Source organism: Raphanus sativus, unplaced genomic scaffold (genome assembly GCF_000801105.2).
Source record: "Raphanus sativus cultivar WK10039 unplaced genomic scaffold, ASM80110v3 Scaffold0230, whole genome shotgun sequence".
NCBI lineage: Eukaryota > Viridiplantae > Streptophyta > Magnoliopsida > Brassicales > Brassicaceae > Raphanus > Raphanus sativus.
Genome location: NW_026615550.1, coordinates 1 through 19337, shown reverse-complemented (window position 1 = coordinate 19337; position 19337 = coordinate 1). Strand labels below are relative to the sequence as shown.

Sequence of the window (19337 nt, the reverse complement as noted above, 5' to 3'; positions counted from 1 at the left end):
GAAACCATATTATAAAAAAAAATTAAAAAGAAAATAAATATTTGATACAGTTTTTTTTCAAAAAAAAATGATATCTAATACAGTAAACAGAAAATTAGCGAGTAGCAATTATGTGGATGAAAATTAATTCGCACTTGCGTTTGCGTCTGTGGCCCGTCGAATTATTGATTCTACACACTATCGTTACATATATGCGTTTGTTAGCTTCACACTAATGAGTCAACGACCTCCAGGACCCTATTTATCTTTTTTTGAATTCTCTCTAGATGCAATTAGTCTTTACCCACTTACACATGTGTTCACATTTCTATCCGTTTGTGTAGCTAACACATGAGTTCACATTCCTATGCTACAACGTTTATGGTCAATGTACGAGCTAGATATACAAGCTCTACTGACTATCGGTGGACTATTTCTATTAAGATAGGTATGAATATGATCACTCTTCCAACAAATAGACGAGCTAGATATATAGCCTCTCAGAATCAGTTCAGAAGTGAGCTTTTACTTATGCAGAAATAAACACTTAAATAAACGCATCTCACAGCCTTCAGGAATTCATTATTCAAAACAACAGAGAAGATTTGTTAACAACTTGTAGCAAACATTTTGGCCAGAACAACAAAGGCTGTGTGTTTTTATATATAGGTTACAGTAACAACTAGCAAGTGACATCCACAAGACTAGACCAGAGCAGAACAGAGATGTAATCTGTCAGTTTTTCCTTCCTTCCGACAAGATGATGTGGTATCCGTGCCTGCAATCAAATCATATAATCAGATTCAGCATCTACTAAACGAAGCCAACAAAGAAAAAAAAAACTCAGAATGAGAGTGAAGAAAGAAGAGAGAGGATGTTAGTAGTCATACGTAGATTTGAAAGGTGCACTAGTGACACCAACAGGTGTGTTGAAGGCGACATCTTGGAATGGACCAGCCATCTTTCCTCTAGGGAACCATCCAAGATCTCCTCCTTTTTTCCCTGATGGGCACTCCGAGTACTCTGCTGCAATCTGAGACAGTCCACGCAAAGATATGATAAGATTCCCCACCATTCATTAGACACACATATAGCTGACCGAAAACTGAAACTCGCTGGTCTCTAAATATCAATGAACTATGAAATGTACATGTCAAAGCCAGAGATGGTACTTGCACTATCTCACATTAAATGTTTCAATTTATCAACAAAAAAGAAAAAAAAAAATAGAGCAAACTTGGGGACTTTAACCTTTGCAAACTCAGCAGGAGGAACCTTGTCTCCGTTGCTCAACCAGCCATCCTGCAACTTCTTGTATGCCTCGTTGATCTTCCCTTGCTTTTCGCACAAAACATGTCTCGCTGAAAACAAAAACCATTATAGAATGTTGTTGACAATGGTATTCTACTACAAATGTCTCAAGTTGTACAAGACCAATAATATTAGAGACACATGAATTGAAAGAACAAACCTTTAACATAAGTGCATGTTCCTAGACCATCAGCAGCTTTCCCAGCTTTGCCTTTACCCTTGGAGGACGCTTCATCACTGCCACCACCAGCTTGCTTTCCCTTACCCTTCCCACCAGCTTTACCGTCTTTCCCCATATCTCCTTCCTAAACTCTGCAATAAAACAACAACACTTACTACCATCACACACGTCTTGTACCTAAACACATCTGAAACAAACACTAGAGATTCAATCTTATCGTGTCCAAAATGCAATTTGAATTGGAATCTTTACTCAACGCAGATCAAAATACTTCAAAAAGGAAGGACCTTTGAGGCATTAAATCAAACACTTAGTAAGCACAGATCAATCAAATTCAAAATGATTAGATTAAATACGAGGAAATATCTCAAAAGGGAACACAGAACCCATGTTCCCCATCGAAGGGACTATATGAGCAGAAGACCATGACTTTACCTTTGAGGTTCTTCCTCTTCTTTCAGATTGAACGATCGAGCAAAGAGTGAGCGAGAGAGATAGATGAAGATATATTCTCTTCTAATTATCTTTCTCGCGGAATATAACGGACCCACTTTATTGATGTGGGCTCGGCCCATTCGGAGAGATGAGAAAAATAGAACAATCAACTCTCCTTTTAGACCATTTAAGAAAATATTAAACTGTTGAACATAATGCAGTGACATTTTGAATAAAATGAGAAATCTATGTGGATTCAAACTTGAGTTGAATCGGTAAAAATAGATACCGTAAATTTTCAAAACAAATCAAATATTAAAAATAAATATTCGTTAAAATAGAAAATAATCATAAAATATCAAAATTTTGCCAAGCAGATATCTTCTAATCCGACAATATATAAAATATATGTATATCAAAATTATATTTAAAAGTTTAAATGTATAAATATAATTATTATTCTAATATATGATTTGAAAAATTATATTTACATTATTACTTATATAAAAGTATTATACAAAAAGAGAAAAAAATATGATAATTATAGTTGTTTCTTAAGTTTTGTGTTATTATAATCGTTACCTAAGTTTAACAAGTTTACAAAATATGTAGATTCACTACGTCTTTCGATTTTTATATTATATATCATGAAAAAAATATTTTACAAAACAAATTTGTATCAAAATTTTAAAGATTATTTGTATTAATCAAGACGGATGAAATATCTGTAAGTATTCGTAAATATCCGCAAATATTTATTTGTTTTCCAGATATCTGTTTTTCCGGATATCAGTATTTTTGCAAAGCAAAACAAATAAAATATTAGATAGATGTAACATACGAAACAAATCTTAAATACCTTTAAAAACTTGGATGTCTAATCCGTGCAAATCATAAATACCTTTTATAACATTAGTATAAATATTTTTGTGTTGTTTTTCATTGGTTAGACTGTCTTTTTATCATCTACCAATTTTTTGAGATAAATTATTTTTATTTCTTATTTTTATATCAGAATTTGTTATTTTTTATTTATAGAGATTTGCTTCATTTGATTTGGATATAACTATCGAATTATGCTGTAAATTTAATATTGTTGACTTGTATTTTAATTTTTATAATTTTACTTTCTAATAATGAGATTTTTATTTCTCGTAATTATTATATATAGATTTTAAATAATTTTATTTTATAGAATTATCAAATGTAAAAATAATATAGAAATATTAGATAAAACAGTGGGGTAAGGTGTTTAATTATTTTTTGTCATTAAGGTATTTAATTTTGTCAAACAAACTATTATAGGGGTAAAAATTGAATGAATGTTGAATTAATTGTGAAATAAAGATGATGATGTGGAATGTTAAAATTATAAAATAGGGTGTTGAATAATTAATGAAGCTCTTTCAATATTGTGAGAAACTATCAAACCACATGTCATACTATTATTGATACATAGTTGTTTTACACTTTAATTTTAATTGTGCAGCTTAATTGGTTTTAAAAAACTAATATATTAGTATTTAATACTAAGAGATGAGAAGTTCACCACTGCTGATGCTTCTAAAGAAAGTAAATTTAGATTAATAAAATTATGACAACACTAATTTTATTATGAATTTTATTCAGACAGCACGAAATTATGTAAAATACTCATATCAGAACTAGGCTGGGTCCATGAAACGGTAGCTTGATTAGTTTAAACATAGATAAGTAACAGTATCAAGAGAAAGTTTGTCCGTTAAACCTTTTTTTTCATTTTGGTGGGGAACAGAAGCCGAGATGATGTTGAAATCCTAGGCATAGATTCTATCTCATGTTGTCTCTCTTCAAGATTAGATTCTATCTCTATCTCCACTGTCTTTAAGCAATTTGAGTTACCGAGCTCATTAGTTGTCTCTCATCTTCTGTTCCTCCATAGGCTTTCCATCGAAAGATCTCTAGATAAGACGACAAGCAGCCGGGAATAGAACTAGGCTGGTTCCAGGATAGTGGGAAACTATGGGCTTCCTGGTATCAATTAATCTACTTTAATATCAAGTTCATCAAAACTTAAACGCATTTTATTTTAGGGAAGAGGGTACTAACCGTATCTAACGTAAGAGATTTTAGTTTAGGAGAATTATGAAGCAAAACCATAAGTGGATCCAAACAATCTACAAAACTGCCTGGACAAAAGTTTAACTCTACGAGACTTGAGTATATGACAGCATTACAGTACGCAACCTGTCATAGAAAGAAAAACAAACGTTACTTAACTAAGAAACAAAGGAGAGGGTAGGGTATATATGTAATCACTACCATTGATTCAAGAAAGAACAAGTCCATGTGTATGACAGAAGAAAGAGATCTCAAAAACGTGTCACTCAGGTTATCACATAAGTGTATAAATGTGACATCTAAGCAAGGCATATTCTCTATCAAGCAGTAGTCTCCCCTTTCGTCAACTAGGGCCAAATTTATTAGCGCAGGGGAATCTATTACCAACGATCCATTGGAATTTTCATCATCCTCATCCTCATTCTGGCTCATATCAGCCGTATAAACTAATGTTTGTAAGGATGCAACTTTCACGGTAAAGTTGGTCAAGTTGTCATCCTTACGTCGATACACCTTCAGCTGCTTGAGAACCGGGGAACTTGACAAAAGATTAACAAGGGAGTCTTCGTCTTTGTACACCACTTCGTCAAGAAACAGATGTGAGAGAGATGGAAGGTGAGCCTGAGAAGAAACATCCACAAGAACTTCGTTGGATAGAAGTAGGTAAGAGAGTGTGTCGCATGTGTAAAGGCTCTTCGGAAAGCTTGTGGGATCTGCTTTCCAGAGAATACTGAAAGCTAACAATATCACACCGCGATTAACTGCGTTCTCAACACATATTCCGAGATCCACGTCAACGGGAGAACTTGGACAGACTGTCACAATCAACGTAAATAGTTTTGGGGCCTTGTGAAGTTGCAATGACTTTTCAATAAACCACCTGATGCTCTCGCTGCCTTTGCCTATGTAGTACAGTACAGGCAACATCGTCCATAATTGACGCCATCTTTTTGACAAGATTGTAGTGGCAGCTGTTTCTTTTGTGGGGAGAAACCGTAAGATCTGAAGGAGCAAATCGTCGGGCAAATCACATATTTTGGTTTCAATTCTCTGATGACCTTCGGGTTCTGGAACAGTTGATATTGACAGATTCCTAATGTCGCACAAAGATGAGCAACAGCTTAAGGAATCCATTGGGTGAGAGATAGCAATTGGAACTAAACCCTACCCCATCTACTTGGGAAACCCTAATTTATTCACCCAAAGTTAATCGAAGCGAATGCCATGCAACTAGGGCTTTGAGCGGGCCGCTCAAACTTAGAAACAGACATTGTGCTAGAATGAAAAAAAAATTAAGCCTTGTTTAAATAAAGGCCCTTTAATAACTAAATCTCTAGTGGTCTTTTAAACCATCTTGTGTTATTCTTTTTCAACAAATGTAATTTTTTCAGATTGTTCTTCACCTGTAGTTTGTATTATTCTTCTGAAACTTTTTCCTAAATTTTGAACTCCTTTTTTATAGGAGAATAATGAAGTTAACAATTTCACACCGCGATTAACTGCATTCTCAACACACATTCCAACATCTAGGTCAACAGGAGAACTTGGATAGAGTGTCAGTCAACTTCACTAGTTTTGGTGTTTTGTAAGCATGACTGGATCTGAGCACAGTCCAAAAAACATTCATATTGGTTCCCAAAAATTTTAGAATTTTTTATATAGATTGATACCCAAACTGTAACAAATTTGTTTACTTAACTTTTTGAAAAATGTTTTAAAACCTCCGTAATCTTAGATCAGGCCATGCTTGTGGAGTTGCAATGCCTTTTCAATAAACCATACAATGCTCTAGTTGCCTTTTCAATAAACCATCCAATGCTCTCGCTGCCTTTTCAATAAAGCGCCAGTTTCTTTCCAAAGTTATTTTTTTCTAATTGTGTTGAAGAAGCCCCATAGTAGTAATCATAAAATGTTAGTATAAAATACTCTAATTTTCTAGGTATGGTTTGACGTGTGTCTTTTTGAGGCAGAATTTTCAAAAAGGAGACATCCAATTTTCAACAGAGAAAAAGAGGATCTCGCCATGATTTTGTCGGCCTCGAAAGTTTCGCAGAAATTACAGTGGTTTTGTCTATTTCTTATTTCCTAATTGGTAAAGTTATTCTTATTTCTTTCCTCTTCAGGACAATGGCCGAGGGATTGCCATTGATGTTCCTCCTTGTTTCAAATTTATTTATCTTAGGTATGTTGTTTGTGTACGACCTTTCCTTGTTTAGTTAATAATCATTTCATGATTTTATAATAATCTGCAGGAGTAACATCGAGGAACATTACAATAGTGAACAAATGCGAATTCACTGTGTGGCCGGGGATCCAAACAACCTCTGCTGATCATCCGTTCAACATCTCTGGCTTCGTTCTCAAGAAAGGAGAGAGGCGTGAAATCGACCCACCGTCTACATGGAAAGGTGGTATCTGGGGTAGGTCTCGATGCTCAACCAAAAGAACCGAGAGTTTCTCATGCCAAACCGGAGACTGCAACTCTGGAGAAATCCAGTGCTTGGGGAACGCAGGCACATCTTCTCTCACTCTAGCCATGTTTAACTTCAACAATTCTCACGGCCAGAATGATACCTATGTAGTTAGCGTTGCTCAGGGTTATAACCTTCCATTGCTGATTGCCCCACAAAATGAGCTAACATGTACCAGCATTGATTGCATGGTTGTCAGTAATAATACATACTGTACGGCGGCATTATCTTCATTATTTACTTGCATCAACTCTTGTGAAAAATTCAATTTGCCTCAGATCTGCTGCCAGAGCGACAACCATAACAATTACACCTCTTCCGAAAAATGCCAACTGACGGTTGACACGCAGTCGCAGGAACTCAGCAATGAATGCCCACTTTCATATGACTACAATGACAGTGGCAACCCCTTGAAATGCACAAACTCCGCTGGCTATCTTGTCACTTTTTGCCCCACAAGTACTATGACAACCAAGTAAGTTTCAGTAGATAGCAGCAGTATATTTATCGTCAATGCGTTAGGGAGTACTATTTTATGTTAGTGAGTAGGTGATATTTGTCAACATCTCACTAGTCCATATTGGTAAATTTAAGAGATAATCCTTTTTAGAGATGATCAAAATTGAAATGGACCGTATTTTGGATGTATATGTTCAAACAATAACACATATGAGTTTGCTACTTATTTATTTTTCTTGTAAATTGATATGTGATTATGTTCGAGAAGCAACAACAAGAACTTACTGTCTCCCTCTCCAGTAACAAACAAGCATGGTCCAAGGCATAAGTAAGTGAATCCATCCGTGTCATATTTTTTAGGTCAGTTTTTTGTGGGAGATTTTGTTTTACTATAAGAAGTATGAAAAGGGCTTCTCTTCGGGTCTCTTCATTTCGCTGAGCTTGACTCGCCCCAAGATGGCTTTATCTTTAGATGTTTTGTGCTGTTTATTAGCTCTGTTCTTCCGTCGAGCTTGGCTCCGGAATATTCTGCTTCAGTTGTTAACTTTGTTGTTCTTTGAGCGTTTTAATATAAATTATGTCCGTGACAAAAAAAAAAAAAAGGGCTGGATCGTTAATCTTGTGCAGGACATCTAAAAACATTGGACCGGCTCTGGCTCCAATAGGAAGTGGAACTCAGTCTCCATTTCAAGCCATACCGCACAAACGTAAGTTTTTTTTTCTTTCCCACACCAAAATTTATCGCGTCTTTTTTAATTAATGAGACTTTTACGTACGTTGAACATTTTGCAGAAAAACTATCATGGAAGTTGAAACTCATACTCGGTACCCTATCCCTAATAAATGTGACAGTTACTCATGTACATAGGCAAGAAAAAACTAACTTTAAATTGCTTGTTCTCTTATTGTAGGTGCCTTTGGAGCTTCTGTATTTATCATTATTGCGGTCATTCTAATAGCAAGAGCAAAACATGCGAGGAAGAGTAGTAGGAATGGAAAAAACTTTGAAGCAGTTGTAATGTTGAGACAATATAGTTACGCTAAAGTCAAGAAGATGACAAACTCATTTGCTCACGTTCTCGGGAAAGGAGGATTCGGAATTGTCTACCAAGGAAAATTACCTGATGGAGGCCGAGACGTTGCGGTGAAGATCTTGAAAGATGTAAAGGGAAATGGAGAAGAGTTCATCAACGAAATAGCTAGCATGAGTAGAACGTCTCATGTTAATATTGTTCCTCTGCTCGGATTCTGCTATGAAGGGAACAACAGAGCTATAATATACGACTTCATGCCGAATGGATCCCTTGATAAGTTCATTGCCGAGAATATGTCGGCGAAGATGGAATGGGAAACGTTGTACAAGATTGTGGTAGGTTTGTCTCGCGGCCTAGAATATTTGCACAATCGTTGTGTATCGAGGATTGTGCATTTCGATATAAAACCGCAAAACATACTCATGGACAAAGATTTTTGCCCCAAGATTTCAGATTTTGGACTTGCTAGGCTTTGCAAGAATAACGAGAGCATCATGTCAATGCTAGATGCGAGAGGGACCTTCGGATACATTGCCCCTGAGGTGGTTTCTAGGAATTTGGAGGAGTTTCGCATAAGTCAGATGTGTATAGTTATGGGATGGTCGTTCTCGAGATTATTGGAGCAAGAAATAGAGAAATTTTTGAGAAATCTGGATCAAATAACAGTTCAATGTACTTTCCGGACTGGATCTATAAGGAGTTTGAGAGGGGAGAAATCATGAGGTGTTTTGGGGATCAACTAACCGAAGAAGAAGAGAAAATTGCAAGGAAAATGGTATTAGTTGGTCTTTGGTGTATTCAGACCAATCCATTTGATCGTCCGCCGATGATCAAAGTCGTTGAAATGTTAGAAGGAAGTGTAGAGGCTCTCCAGGTTCCACCTAAGCCTATCCTGTGTTTACCCACGGCAGCTATTCCAGAAATTCTTGAAGATGGTGATGAGACTTTAAGCGTCTCTGACCAAAGTCAGTTTGAAAGATGTACTCTCTCAGCTGGCGATGACACTTTACGCACCTCTATCTCCGAAGAAGACATAGTTCAATGTCCAGACTCTTTAAATTAAAGTCAAGTGTGGATCTCTTATAACTTGTCAAGACGTTGATATACTTTTGTTGGTTGTTATTTCTGATTTGATTGGGTTGTTTAAAGGCTTACAAGATGATGTTTTTGTTTTTATGCAGACAGCCAAATGTAGTTGGTTAACAACGTACGTGGTACGTTAACGGAAATTATTTTTTCTGTGTGTTTTAAGTGGTTTTTGTCCGCAAAAGTGGAATTATCGAATAAACATATAGCGCCAGTTGAGTGTGCATGAATCATGAAAAAAATTGGAGATGCGGGGGATCGAACCCCGTGCCTCTCGCATGCAAAGCGAGCGCTCTACCATTTGAGCTACATCCCCTTGTTGATAACCATAACATAATATAAACTAAATATTCTAAAGCACAACATCGTAAGACAGAGAAAAGTTCGTTAAGTTAGTTACATATAATTGCGAGGGAAAACCCAGGAATTGCGCCAACACATAGGATCTGAAGGTTGAGATTCAGTCTTCTTCCGCCATTCACGAACCATCTTCAAACCTCTTATTATATATCTCACCAGAGAAAAAATCACCAAAAAAGAAAAAAAAAACACAGAACTCAAGATCTCAGTTTCCGACAACATGTCGTCAGGATCCGACAAAGACAGAGAGACATTCGTCTACTTGGCTAAGCTCTCCGAACAAGCCGAGCGATACGACGGTACGTAATTTCATTTGTCCCGATACATCTCAATTTGTCAATTTTTCGTAGAGGCTACAGAAAGGGTTTGGGAATAATTTTGCAGAGATGGTGGAGACGATGAAGAAAGTAGCGAAGGTGGACAGCGAGCTGACGGTTGAGGAGAGGAATCTGTTGTCGGTTGGTTACAAGAACGTGATTGGAGCAAGACGTGCCTCGTGGAGGATAATGTCGTCGATCGAGCAGAAGGAAGAGTCCAAAGGCAACGAATCAAACGTGAAACACATCAAGGGCTATCGCCAGAAAGTAGAAGACGAGCTCGCCGACATCTGTCGGGACATTCTCACCATCATCGATGAGCATCTCATCCCTCACGCTACCTCAGGAGAAGCCACCGTTTTCTATTACAAGATGTAAGTAACAAATTAAACACACACTTCAGGACAAGTACTAATTAATTATAAAAAATATATATGTAATTAAACGTTTAGGCCTAATCAATCTTTTGGGACTGGCCCTCATCATCATCATATGTAAATGAAATGAATATTGATTTGAAATTTGTAGGAAAGGTGATTATTACCGTTACTTGGCTGAGTTTAAGACTGAACAAGAGAGGAAGGAAGCTTCTGAACAGTCACTCAAAGGCTATGAGGTATTATTTAAATATTTTATGTTCTCCAAATTATTATTATTATTTATTTTTTTTTAACTTTATGTTCTCAAATTATTAGGAGATTATTGGTTTGAATCTGATAGATTATAATTTTGATTAGGCTGCAACACAAGCTGCAAGCACTGATCTTCCTTCGACCCATCCGATTCGTCTTGGTCTTGCTCTTAACTTCTCTGTTTTCTACTATGAGATCATGAACTCTCCCGAAAGGTAAGAAACATTAATTCCTAAATGAAATGTCAACTTTTTTGGTGATGTGGTTTCTTGGAAAACTATTTCAGAGCTTGCCATTGGCGAAGCAAGCCTTTGATGAGGCCATTGCTGAGTTGGATACTCTGAGTGAGGAGTCATACAAGGACAGCACTCTGATCATGCAGCTCCTGAGAGACAACCTTACCCTCTGGACTTCTGATCTTCCTGAAGATGGAGGTTTGTCTGAAAGCCACAAAGCATGAGTTAAAACGAGCTGGTTGATTTGATTAAAAATCGGTAATGTTTTGGTTTGTTTTTAGGAGAAGACAACGTTAAGACCGATGAAGCCAAGCAAGAACCGGCTAAGCCTGCAGAAGCCACTGAGGTGAGTAACCTGTAAATATATATCAACATGTTCTTGTTACATTAATAAGCTAATGTGGTTTATTTTTTCTTGTGTTTGTTTCAGAACTGACCAAAGGCTGTGGAAAATGAATGAGTTTAGATTTGACGCCCAGAAGGGGGGGGAGGACAATTCCTTTGATTTCCAATAGCTTGGTTTTATCAAGAAGCTATGATCAGAAACAATTTGAATTCAAGTCCTATATTCATTTTATTTTATTACCTTTTTGTTATTTATTTTGTTGTCAATCTCAGGATATCAAATATTTTATGATATGCATTTATCTTATGATTTGTTTTGACTATTTCTATACAGAACAATCAAATTGTATTATCTGCATAATAGTTATACTAGATCTTGATCCGTGCGACCACACGGGTATTAATTTTCAGTTTTAATTTTTATTTATTTATACTAAATGTTATATATATAATATTTGATCGTTTTATATTGATTAAGATAGGGATAAATATTTGGATATCCACTCGAATTCGGTTAAAATTTATTCGGGGTTTGAGATTTTCGAGTTTAAAGATTCTAACTCTATTCGGGGATTTATAAACTTTGGTTCCGGTTTGATTTAGATCTTTGCGGGTTTGATAACCCGTTTAAATTATTTTTAAATTTTAAAAATTTATATATCTTAAATATTCCTTAAATCTAAAAAATATTACATATAAATTTGAGTAATGTAAGTAAGCTAAAGTACCTAAATTAAAAATTAAAAATAAATTTAACTTGAATATTTAGATAAGAATAATATATATATATATATATATATATATATATATATATATATATATATATATATTTAAGTATTTTTGGTGTCTTGATTTGTTTATCTACTTTAGATGTTTACTTTTGATTATTTTTTATATTTTAAATCAACTTAAAATAGTTAGATATTAACTCGAAAAATAGCTAAACATATTGAAGTATATAAATATGATTTAAATACATTCGGATATCCGAAATATTTCGTTCGGATAAGGTTTAGTTATGGTTCTCTAGATACCAAAATGGTAAATCCGTTTGGATATTATCTAGTTTCGGTTCAAATTTTGGTAATACTTTTCGTTCATATTTGTTCAATGAAGAGTTGATATTATAATTTTCTGAATTGTTGTTGTCCATAAAAATGCATTTTTTTGAATTCGACATTATTTTAATTGAGAAGTTAATGAAGTGTATTTAATTCAAATTTAATTTTAAACACATTAATGTAAGTGGAAAAAGACAAAGCATTAAAATAGGAAATATTATTTAATTGTGTATTTAATTCAAATTTAATTTAGGAAAACACATTAATTAAAGTGAAAAACAACATTAAAATATGAAGTATTATTTAATATCAGTGACATGGAAGTGTAAATAATACTGAAAATTAAGAGACATTTTATATGTGTACTTCTCTTTTAATAATATAGATATTTATCGCATAAGATACAATAGGATAAAAACTGGGCACAAATCTGAAGTTACCATTAACAAAAAAGAGTTTTGAATACATAAAGTAAACTGTTCCTCTTGATTTAGAATGTCAATGTCCTCACCATCTGATCTTAAGATTCAGAGGTAACATATTAAAACCAATAGCCCAGCTCTAGAACGGAAGAAATAAGTATCAGATAAACCATCTGCCGAGAAAGAGAGACACTGTTCACCTAATAAACATATAGTGTGGTCTCTTATGATGTCGTAGAATGTATATTGTGATTGCTTCTATTGGGAAGCAATGTATATGATCGTTTTCGTGAGGTTCGTTAAGACTTAGTTTATATAAGAAAAAAAAAAAATGAAATGGATTTCTGTAAGTAAAATCCATCCGTGAGAGAGTTTATTTAGTTATTAGATGTTTGCTATTACTGAGCAAAATGAGACTGAAATTGGAGCACTGTAAAAAATTGTCGCTGGAAGGAGGGGTCGAACCTCCGACCTTATGGTTAACAGCCATACGCTCTAGCCAACTGAGCTATTCCAGCTTTTGGTTAAATATCTCTTAAATTATATTTAATAAAAAGTGTTACGAAAAACAAACCAGGCGATCGTTAACCCAACCTTAAAACCACCGGTCAAAGAACATGTATTATTAACCTTGACTATAATTAGCTACTAAACAATGGCTAACGTATAGGATTAGGAACGTAATTATCTTGACTTCTTGAGTAACAATCCACAATTGTTAACTTATTACTGTGACATTGATTTGTAGGAACATAATTATCTTGTATGCATCCCATGTCCCGATTCTTATTATTAATTAGACTTTTAAAAGCTTAAAATGACATCTATCTAATTATAACAGGGTCACAATTTGAATAATTTTCCGTTTTGAAAACGCAAATCAAGATCTAATATTAGTTATTAAATATCGTACATGTTCATGGACAAACCACTAAACATTACTTGAATTAGTGAAGACTCGCGTTACTTCTCATTAAAAACCTGAGTATGTTCGAAAATTTTCCATTTATTATCATAATTGGATATAATAACATTTGTTATTGACCAAACCCCAAAGAAGTATTGAAATAAATATCTGGAAGTAGAATAGAAAAGTGCAAATAAATGTAAATCAAGCCGTTTTCTTGACCATGAGGAAGAGTCCTCCAATAGTTGCATGATTACCATATTTTATGTTATTTGTGTTGAAGAAAAATAAATATTAAGTTATTCAAAACAAAACCTTCCTTTTTGAGAAAGAATTCAAAGTAACCTTTATGGCAAAAAGTGAATTTTAAATGAAATGTATGAACAGTTTCTTTTTCTGTAAACGTTTCCTCTCAAGAAAAAAAATTCTATAAATTAAGAACCAGCCGTAAGAAAGTTTCATAAAACACAAAACAAAAGAACCAAATGAAAGAAACACTTTCTGTTTTGTGTCTTGTCCTTCTTGTTTCGGTTTCCGAAGCAGCAATCACTAAACCACCTCTTGGAGAATTCCTCAGATGCCTTCGTTCTTGGCCTAGTCCCGAGAATCCAATCACCGATGACATCATCACTGCCGATAACACCACCACCTTCTCGTCTTCCTACTTGTCCTACACGAAAAACGAGAGGTTCACAACCCCTAACTACCAAACACTGATGGCCATCGTCACGGCGAAACACGTATCTCACATTCAAGCCACAGTGGTATGCGCAAAGTCCAACGGTATCCAGATACGCATCCGGAGCGGCGGTCACGACTACGAGGGTCTATCATACATCTCCTCAGTCCCATTTGTCATCCTCGACATGTTCAACCTCAGGTCTATCACCGTTGACGTGCCAAGCAAGGAAGCTTGGGTTCAATCCGGTGCCACATTGGGAGAGCTCTACACAAAGATCAGCGACGCGAGCGAAACGCTAGCGTTCCCTGCTGGCGTTTGCTCCACTGTAGGAGCTGGAGGACACATAAGTGGTGGAGGGTACGGGAATCTCATGAGAAAATACGGACTCACGGTGGACAACGTCGTTGATGCACTATTAGTTGACGTCAACGGCAAGCTCTTGAATAGATCTACCATGGGAGAAGATCTCTTCTGGGCGATTCGTGGTGGTGGTGGTGGGAGCTTCGGAGTTATCCTCTCTTGGAAAATAAACCTAGTGGAGATTCCAAAGATCGTGACCGTGTTTAAGGTTAACAGAACATTGGAACAAGGTGGAATTGATGTTCTCTACAAGTGGCAGTTTGTCTCGTCCAAACTCCCTGAGAGTCTTTTCCTAAGAGCAATGCCTCAGGTTGCAAACGGAACGAGAGGTGGGGAGAGAACCATCGCGGTTGGGTTCTACGCTCAGTTCTTGGGTCGAGCCGATGAGCTTGTGTCGATACTGAACCAAGCCTTACCTGAACTAGGTATAAAACGCCAAGAATGTCTAGAAATGAGCTGGCTTAACACCACGTTGTTGTGGGAAGACCTACCTGTCGGTACACCGACAAGCGTTCTTTTAGACAGACCGGCTAAACCGGAAAAGTTCTTCAAGAGCAAATCTGATTATGTCAAGAAACCAATCCCTAAAGAAGGAATCGAGAAGCTTTGTAATGCGATGTTTAAAATCAACAATAATATCGTGTATATGCAGTGGAACCCTTACGGCGGCGCGATGGACAAGATTCCGGCGAGTGCCACACCGTTTCCTCATCGGTTAGGGAACTTGTTCAAGATACAATATTATACGGCATGGTTTGACGCAAACGCCACGAAGGGTAGTTTGGATATGATGAAGGAGTTGTACGAGGTTGCGGAGCCGTATGTGTCAAGTAACCCGAGAGAGGCGTTTTTGAATTATAGAGACATTGATATTGGAAGCAATCCGAGTGGTCAGACAAACGTTGATGAAGCTGAGATCTATGGGTCGAAGTTTTTCTTGGGGAACTTGAAGAGGCTGATGGAAGTTAAAGCCAAGTATGATCCTGATAATTTCTTCAAGAACGAGCAGAGTATTCCTCCTGCTCGTGTGAAGTAGTAGTGTTACTCTTTTTTCAAAATTTACTTGTAATAAAGTTATGTGAGACATGTGTTATATAGACTTTATAATAGCATATATCGTTTTCGTTGCTGTCCCATTTGCATTATGACCAATTCTAGTGAAAACATCCAAATATGTTACAAAAATGAATTGTTTATAACGTTTGGGTAAATACAAAAACGTATAGGTTTACAAAGAATGAGAGAAAGCATCATGTTTAAGCGTTTGGAGTATAGAAAAAGCGTATATGTTTTTACCAAAAAGGTTAAAACTTAAAACATAATAATCTGAGCTTTCTTGAATTTGTTGAAAAATTAATTAGTTGCAAAGAAGCTGTGAATCACAGAATCTTCTCAACTGCGTTTTGGAGTCTCTTGCAAATCGTTTCCAATTTTGCGTTTTAAATTGAGGTAGCGTTTTTAAATTTTGCGTCTTAGGCTAGTGGAAGATACCGGACGGTTCAACCGGCTAAACCGCTACCTCAATTATTATTTTAATTTATTTATTGATAAAAAAAAATTGAGGTAGCGGTTTAGCCGGTTCAACCGTCCGGTATTTTCAACTAACCTATACAGGAGAGCTAAACCTAAATTACGTTCACCGTAGAAGAAGAAGACAACACACAGAACCTCACTGTTTTCTGTTCTGTCCCAAATCGAAACTCCAACCAAACGAACTCTGTCCTTAAATTTCTCGCCTAATTCGGAACCTTTCGCGCTGCAGAAACCAAATCTCGGTGATTTTTTTTTTCAGGAATGCCATCAATGGCGCAAGGAGAAGCCAAGAGCTCTGTACTAAGCAATAAACCAAACCCTAAATCTCCTTCTCGCTTCAGGTTAGTCTCTCTCTACTTTTCTAGAGCTATTTAAATGATCCCCAGAACAAAAAGTAACGATTTTTATATGTGAGTTTTATCACAGCATGAGGCAGAAGATAACAGAACATAGAAAGTCTCTTCCTATAGCTTCAGGTACGAGTTTTATTTCACTTACCCTATTCATACTTAGCTCATGTCTGTGGAGTGGAGACTAACTGATTGTTTTTTAATCAACAGTGGAGAAACGTCTTATTGAGGAGGTTCAGAAGAATGATATTCTGATTATTGTTGGTGAAACCGGTAGTGGGAAGACTACTCGTAAGTTCTGTTTTTTAGTTTACTTATTATCATTATACTCTCAGCTAGTTTCTGTCTGGACCAAGTTGCATCATATGTTTTGTTTTGACAGAGTTGCCTCAGTTCCTGTTTAATGCTGGTTTCTGTCGGGAAGGAAAGATGGTAGGGATATCACAGCCGAGGCGTATCGCTGCTATGACCGTGGCTAAAAGGGTAGCTGAGGAGTGTGATGTTCCGTTAGGCCAAAAGGTTGGCTACTCCGTTAGGTTTGATGATACCACTTCTAGCTCCACGAGGTTGAAATACATGACTGATGGTTTCTTGCTGAGGTAAATTAAACTAAACCACAAGTTAATAAACTTTTATGCTGTGATTAGTCTTCTCATCACTTATTTTTCTTTTGCAGAGAAGCCTTGGTGGATCCGCTTCTTTCTAGATATTCAGTCATTATCGTCGATGAAGCTCACGAGAGGACTGTTCATACTGATGTGCTTCTTGCCTTGCTTAAAAAGGTGCAGCGAGATCGGTCAAAGGCTGTTAACGAGAGAAGTAGCGAGACTGGTGGTGGTGTGTTAAGAGGGTGTCAAGGCAGGAAAGTATCTCCGTTAAAGCTGATAATCATGTCCGCAAGTTTGGATGCACGTGTGTTCTCTGAGTATTACGGTGGTGCCAAAGCTCTTCATGTGCAGGGGAGACAGTTTCCTGTGAACGTTCTTTACACTGTTCATCCTGAGACAGATTATGTTGATGCAGCTTTGGTCACTATATTTCAGGTTATTTGATCTTTGTTAACCCTATCATCAGCATTTAAAAGCTTAAATCTAATTTTTGCATTTTTATAAAAGATTCATATGGAGGAGAAGGAAGGTGATATACTTGTTTTCCTCACTGGACAAGATGAGATTGAGTCTGTTGAGAGACTAGTCCAAGAAAGACTTCAGCATTTACCTGAAGACAAGAGGATGCTACTGCCAATGACTATCTTTGCTGGTCTTCCATCAGAGCAGCAGATGAGAGTGTTTGCCCCTGCGCCTATTGGTTTCCGTAAGGTTAGAAAATTTTGACAGTCATTGTAATTGGTTGAGAGACAATGATACTAATCCAGTTTGAGGTATATTTGGAAAAAAAAAAATTCAGGTGGTTTTGGCCACAAATATAGCAGAGACGTCAATTACAATTCCTGGAATAAGATATGTGGTAGACACTGGAGTTGTTAAGGCACGAACCTATGATCCGAACAAAGGAATGGAGTCGCTTGATGTTGTTCCAACATCAAAAGCACAGGCGCTTCAAAGAAGGTAGTACCTTGTTCTTCTGTATTCATTTTATGTTTCCACTAAAGTTGGTTTAATGGTTATTAACATGAATTTTTATACTTTTAGTGGACGTGCAGGACGTGAGGGTCCTGGGAAATGTTTCCGTCTTTATCCTGAGAGGGAGTTTGAGAAGCTGGAGGATTCAACCAAACCAGAGATCAAGAGATGCAATCTCTCAAATGTCATCTTGCAGCTCAAGTCTCTGGGGATTGATGATATTGGTGGATTTGATTTTATAGATAAACCTTCTAGGTACTTTCTTTTGGTTGTTAATATCTATTCTCTTATTGCCTTTGTTGAAAAGACTTTGATCTTAGATTGTTCATATGATGTTTAAACAGGGGAGCCATTGTAAAAGCATTGGAGGAGTTGCGGTTGCTTGGCGCCTTGACGGATGATGGTAAACTAGAGAAACCCGTTGGCGAACAAATGGCACGGCTCCCAATGGATCCAGTTTACTCCAGAGCTCTGATTTTGGCCAATCAGTTCAACTGTCTTGAGGAAATGTTAATCACCGTTGCAATGCTCAATGTGGAATCCATATTTTATGATCCTCGTGAGAAGAGAGAAGAGGTGAGTGAGTAGAGATTCTCTTTTCTTATTTATATATACAGTTCATGAAAGCAGCTGTTTTTTTTTTTTTAATCTTTGCGTCGCACAGGCAAGAACTTCAAAAACCACTTTACTAGCGTTTGAAGGGATCATCTAACTTTCTGAGTGTTTATCGAGAGTTGAATGAGTTCTTGGAGAAGAAGAAAGGAAGAAAACAGTGAAGCCAAAGTTGATAAAATATGAGGAATGGTGTAAGGACAACTTCGTGAATAGTCGTTCCTTGAAACATGCTCGTGACACTTATAGGTTTGTCATGTCATATTCTTTGCACATGATTGCGGTTCTGTCTTGTGATACAAGTTTTGAAGTTAATACATATGCTTGTTGTTTGCAGACAAATTCGTGGATACGTAGAGCAGATGGGGTTTAATGTGTCATCATGCGGCAATGACATGCTTGAGTACCGAAGATGTCTTGCTGCGTCGTTCTTCCTTAAAGCTGCTCAGAGACAAATGGATGGTACATACAGGTATAAATATTATAAATATTTAATGGTTCTTTTGCTCGCAATAAAACTTTTGTAATCATCTAATAATGTCTTTTGACAGGGCGTTGGAACGTGGATTGTGCACATCCATCCAATTTCTGGTTTGTTCCGTTCTCAAACCAGAGTGTGTTGTCTTCAACGAGCTTATGCAAACCACCAAGAAGTACATCAAGAACCTGACAAGAATTGATCCTTTATGGTTGGCTGAGTTGGCTCCTCATCTTAACAACAGAAGCGTGACGACGTAACGCATCTTGTTAAAACACAACCAGTGTTCCTTAGAGATCAATTTTTGCAGACTAATAATTTTTACAATGATTAGTGATTCTAGTTCTGTTGGAGATAAGTTCCCCTTTGTGCTTCTTCTTATGTGTCATTTATGTTTCTCCAT

General features: G+C 36.5%; 3 protein-coding genes, 2 non-coding genes and 3 pseudogenes across 5 annotated transcripts; 4 read left to right on the top strand and 4 right to left on the bottom strand.

The window, feature by feature from the left end:
• Positions 1-538: 538 nt before the first annotated feature.
• LOC108819074 (uncharacterized) lies at positions 539-2043 on the bottom strand. The gene is made up of 5 exons (XM_018592062.2): positions 1907-2043; positions 1451-1602; positions 1231-1340; positions 870-1012; positions 539-757 (listed from the first exon to the last, which is right to left on the bottom strand). Exons 2-5 carry the CDS (start codon positions 1584-1586, stop codon positions 715-717), a joined length of 432 nt encoding a protein of 143 aa, XP_018447564.1. The 5' UTR covers positions 1587-1602; positions 1907-2043; the 3' UTR covers positions 539-714.
• Positions 2044-3406: 1363 nt separating this feature from the next.
• On the bottom strand, positions 3407-5248 carry LOC130501616 (putative F-box/FBD/LRR-repeat protein At1g22000; annotated as a pseudogene).
• An 833-nt stretch (positions 5249-6081) lies between these two features.
• Positions 6082-9221, top strand: LOC130494363 (PR5-like receptor kinase; annotated as a pseudogene).
• Positions 9222-9299: 78 nt separating this feature from the next.
• Positions 9300-9372, bottom strand: TRNAA-UGC (transfer RNA alanine (anticodon UGC)). Its single transcript has one exon. It is a non-coding gene; the product is annotated as a tRNA-Ala (tRNA).
• Positions 9373-9636: 264 nt separating this feature from the next.
• LOC130501615 (14-3-3-like protein GF14 iota) lies at positions 9637-10962 on the top strand (annotated as a pseudogene).
• A 1911-nt stretch (positions 10963-12873) lies between these two features.
• TRNAN-GUU (transfer RNA asparagine (anticodon GUU)) lies at positions 12874-12947 on the bottom strand. The gene has a single exon. It is a non-coding gene; the product is annotated as a tRNA-Asn (tRNA).
• An 874-nt stretch (positions 12948-13821) lies between these two features.
• On the top strand, positions 13822-15414 carry LOC130501618 (berberine bridge enzyme-like 4). Its single transcript, XM_056996458.1, has one exon. The coding sequence runs from the start codon at positions 13822-13824 to the stop codon at positions 15412-15414; it is 1593 nt and encodes a 530-aa protein (XP_056852438.1).
• Positions 15415-16028: 614 nt separating this feature from the next.
• LOC130501613 (pre-mRNA-splicing factor ATP-dependent RNA helicase DEAH10-like) lies at positions 16029-18556 on the top strand. Its single transcript, XM_056996456.1, has 10 exons — positions 16029-16252; positions 16338-16387; positions 16472-16552; positions 16644-16860; positions 16938-17304; positions 17377-17580; positions 17669-17829; positions 17914-18099; positions 18189-18420; positions 18509-18556. Exons 1-10 carry the CDS (start codon positions 16173-16175, stop codon positions 18554-18556), a joined length of 1626 nt encoding a protein of 541 aa, XP_056852436.1. The 5' UTR covers positions 16029-16172.
• Positions 18557-19337: the final 781 nt, after the last annotated feature.

Coding starts and splice junctions, on each gene's coding strand:
- LOC108819074 (XM_018592062.2), bottom strand. CDS start 1,586: ATGGGGAAAGACGGTAAAGCTGGTGGGAAGGGTAAGGGAAAGCAAGCT. Junction 1,341..1,450: donor AACATGCACTTATGTTAAAG/GTTTGTTCTTTC, acceptor TTTTGTTTTCAG/CGAGACATGTTTTGTGCGAA. Junction 758..869: donor AGTGCACCTTTCAAATCTAC/GTATGACTACTA, acceptor ATTTGATTGCAG/GCACGGATACCACATCATCT.
- LOC130501618 (XM_056996458.1), top strand. CDS start 13,822: ATGAAAGAAACACTTTCTGTTTTGTGTCTTGTCCTTCTTGTTTCGGTT.
- LOC130501613 (XM_056996456.1), top strand. CDS start 16,173: ATGCCATCAATGGCGCAAGGAGAAGCCAAGAGCTCTGTACTAAGCAAT. Junction 17,581..17,668: donor CGCCTATTGGTTTCCGTAAG/GTTAGAAAATTT, acceptor AAAAAAATTCAG/GTGGTTTTGGCCACAAATAT. Junction 18,421..18,508: donor CTCGTGAGAAGAGAGAAGAG/GTGAGTGAGTAG, acceptor TGCGTCGCACAG/GCAAGAACTTCAAAAACCAC.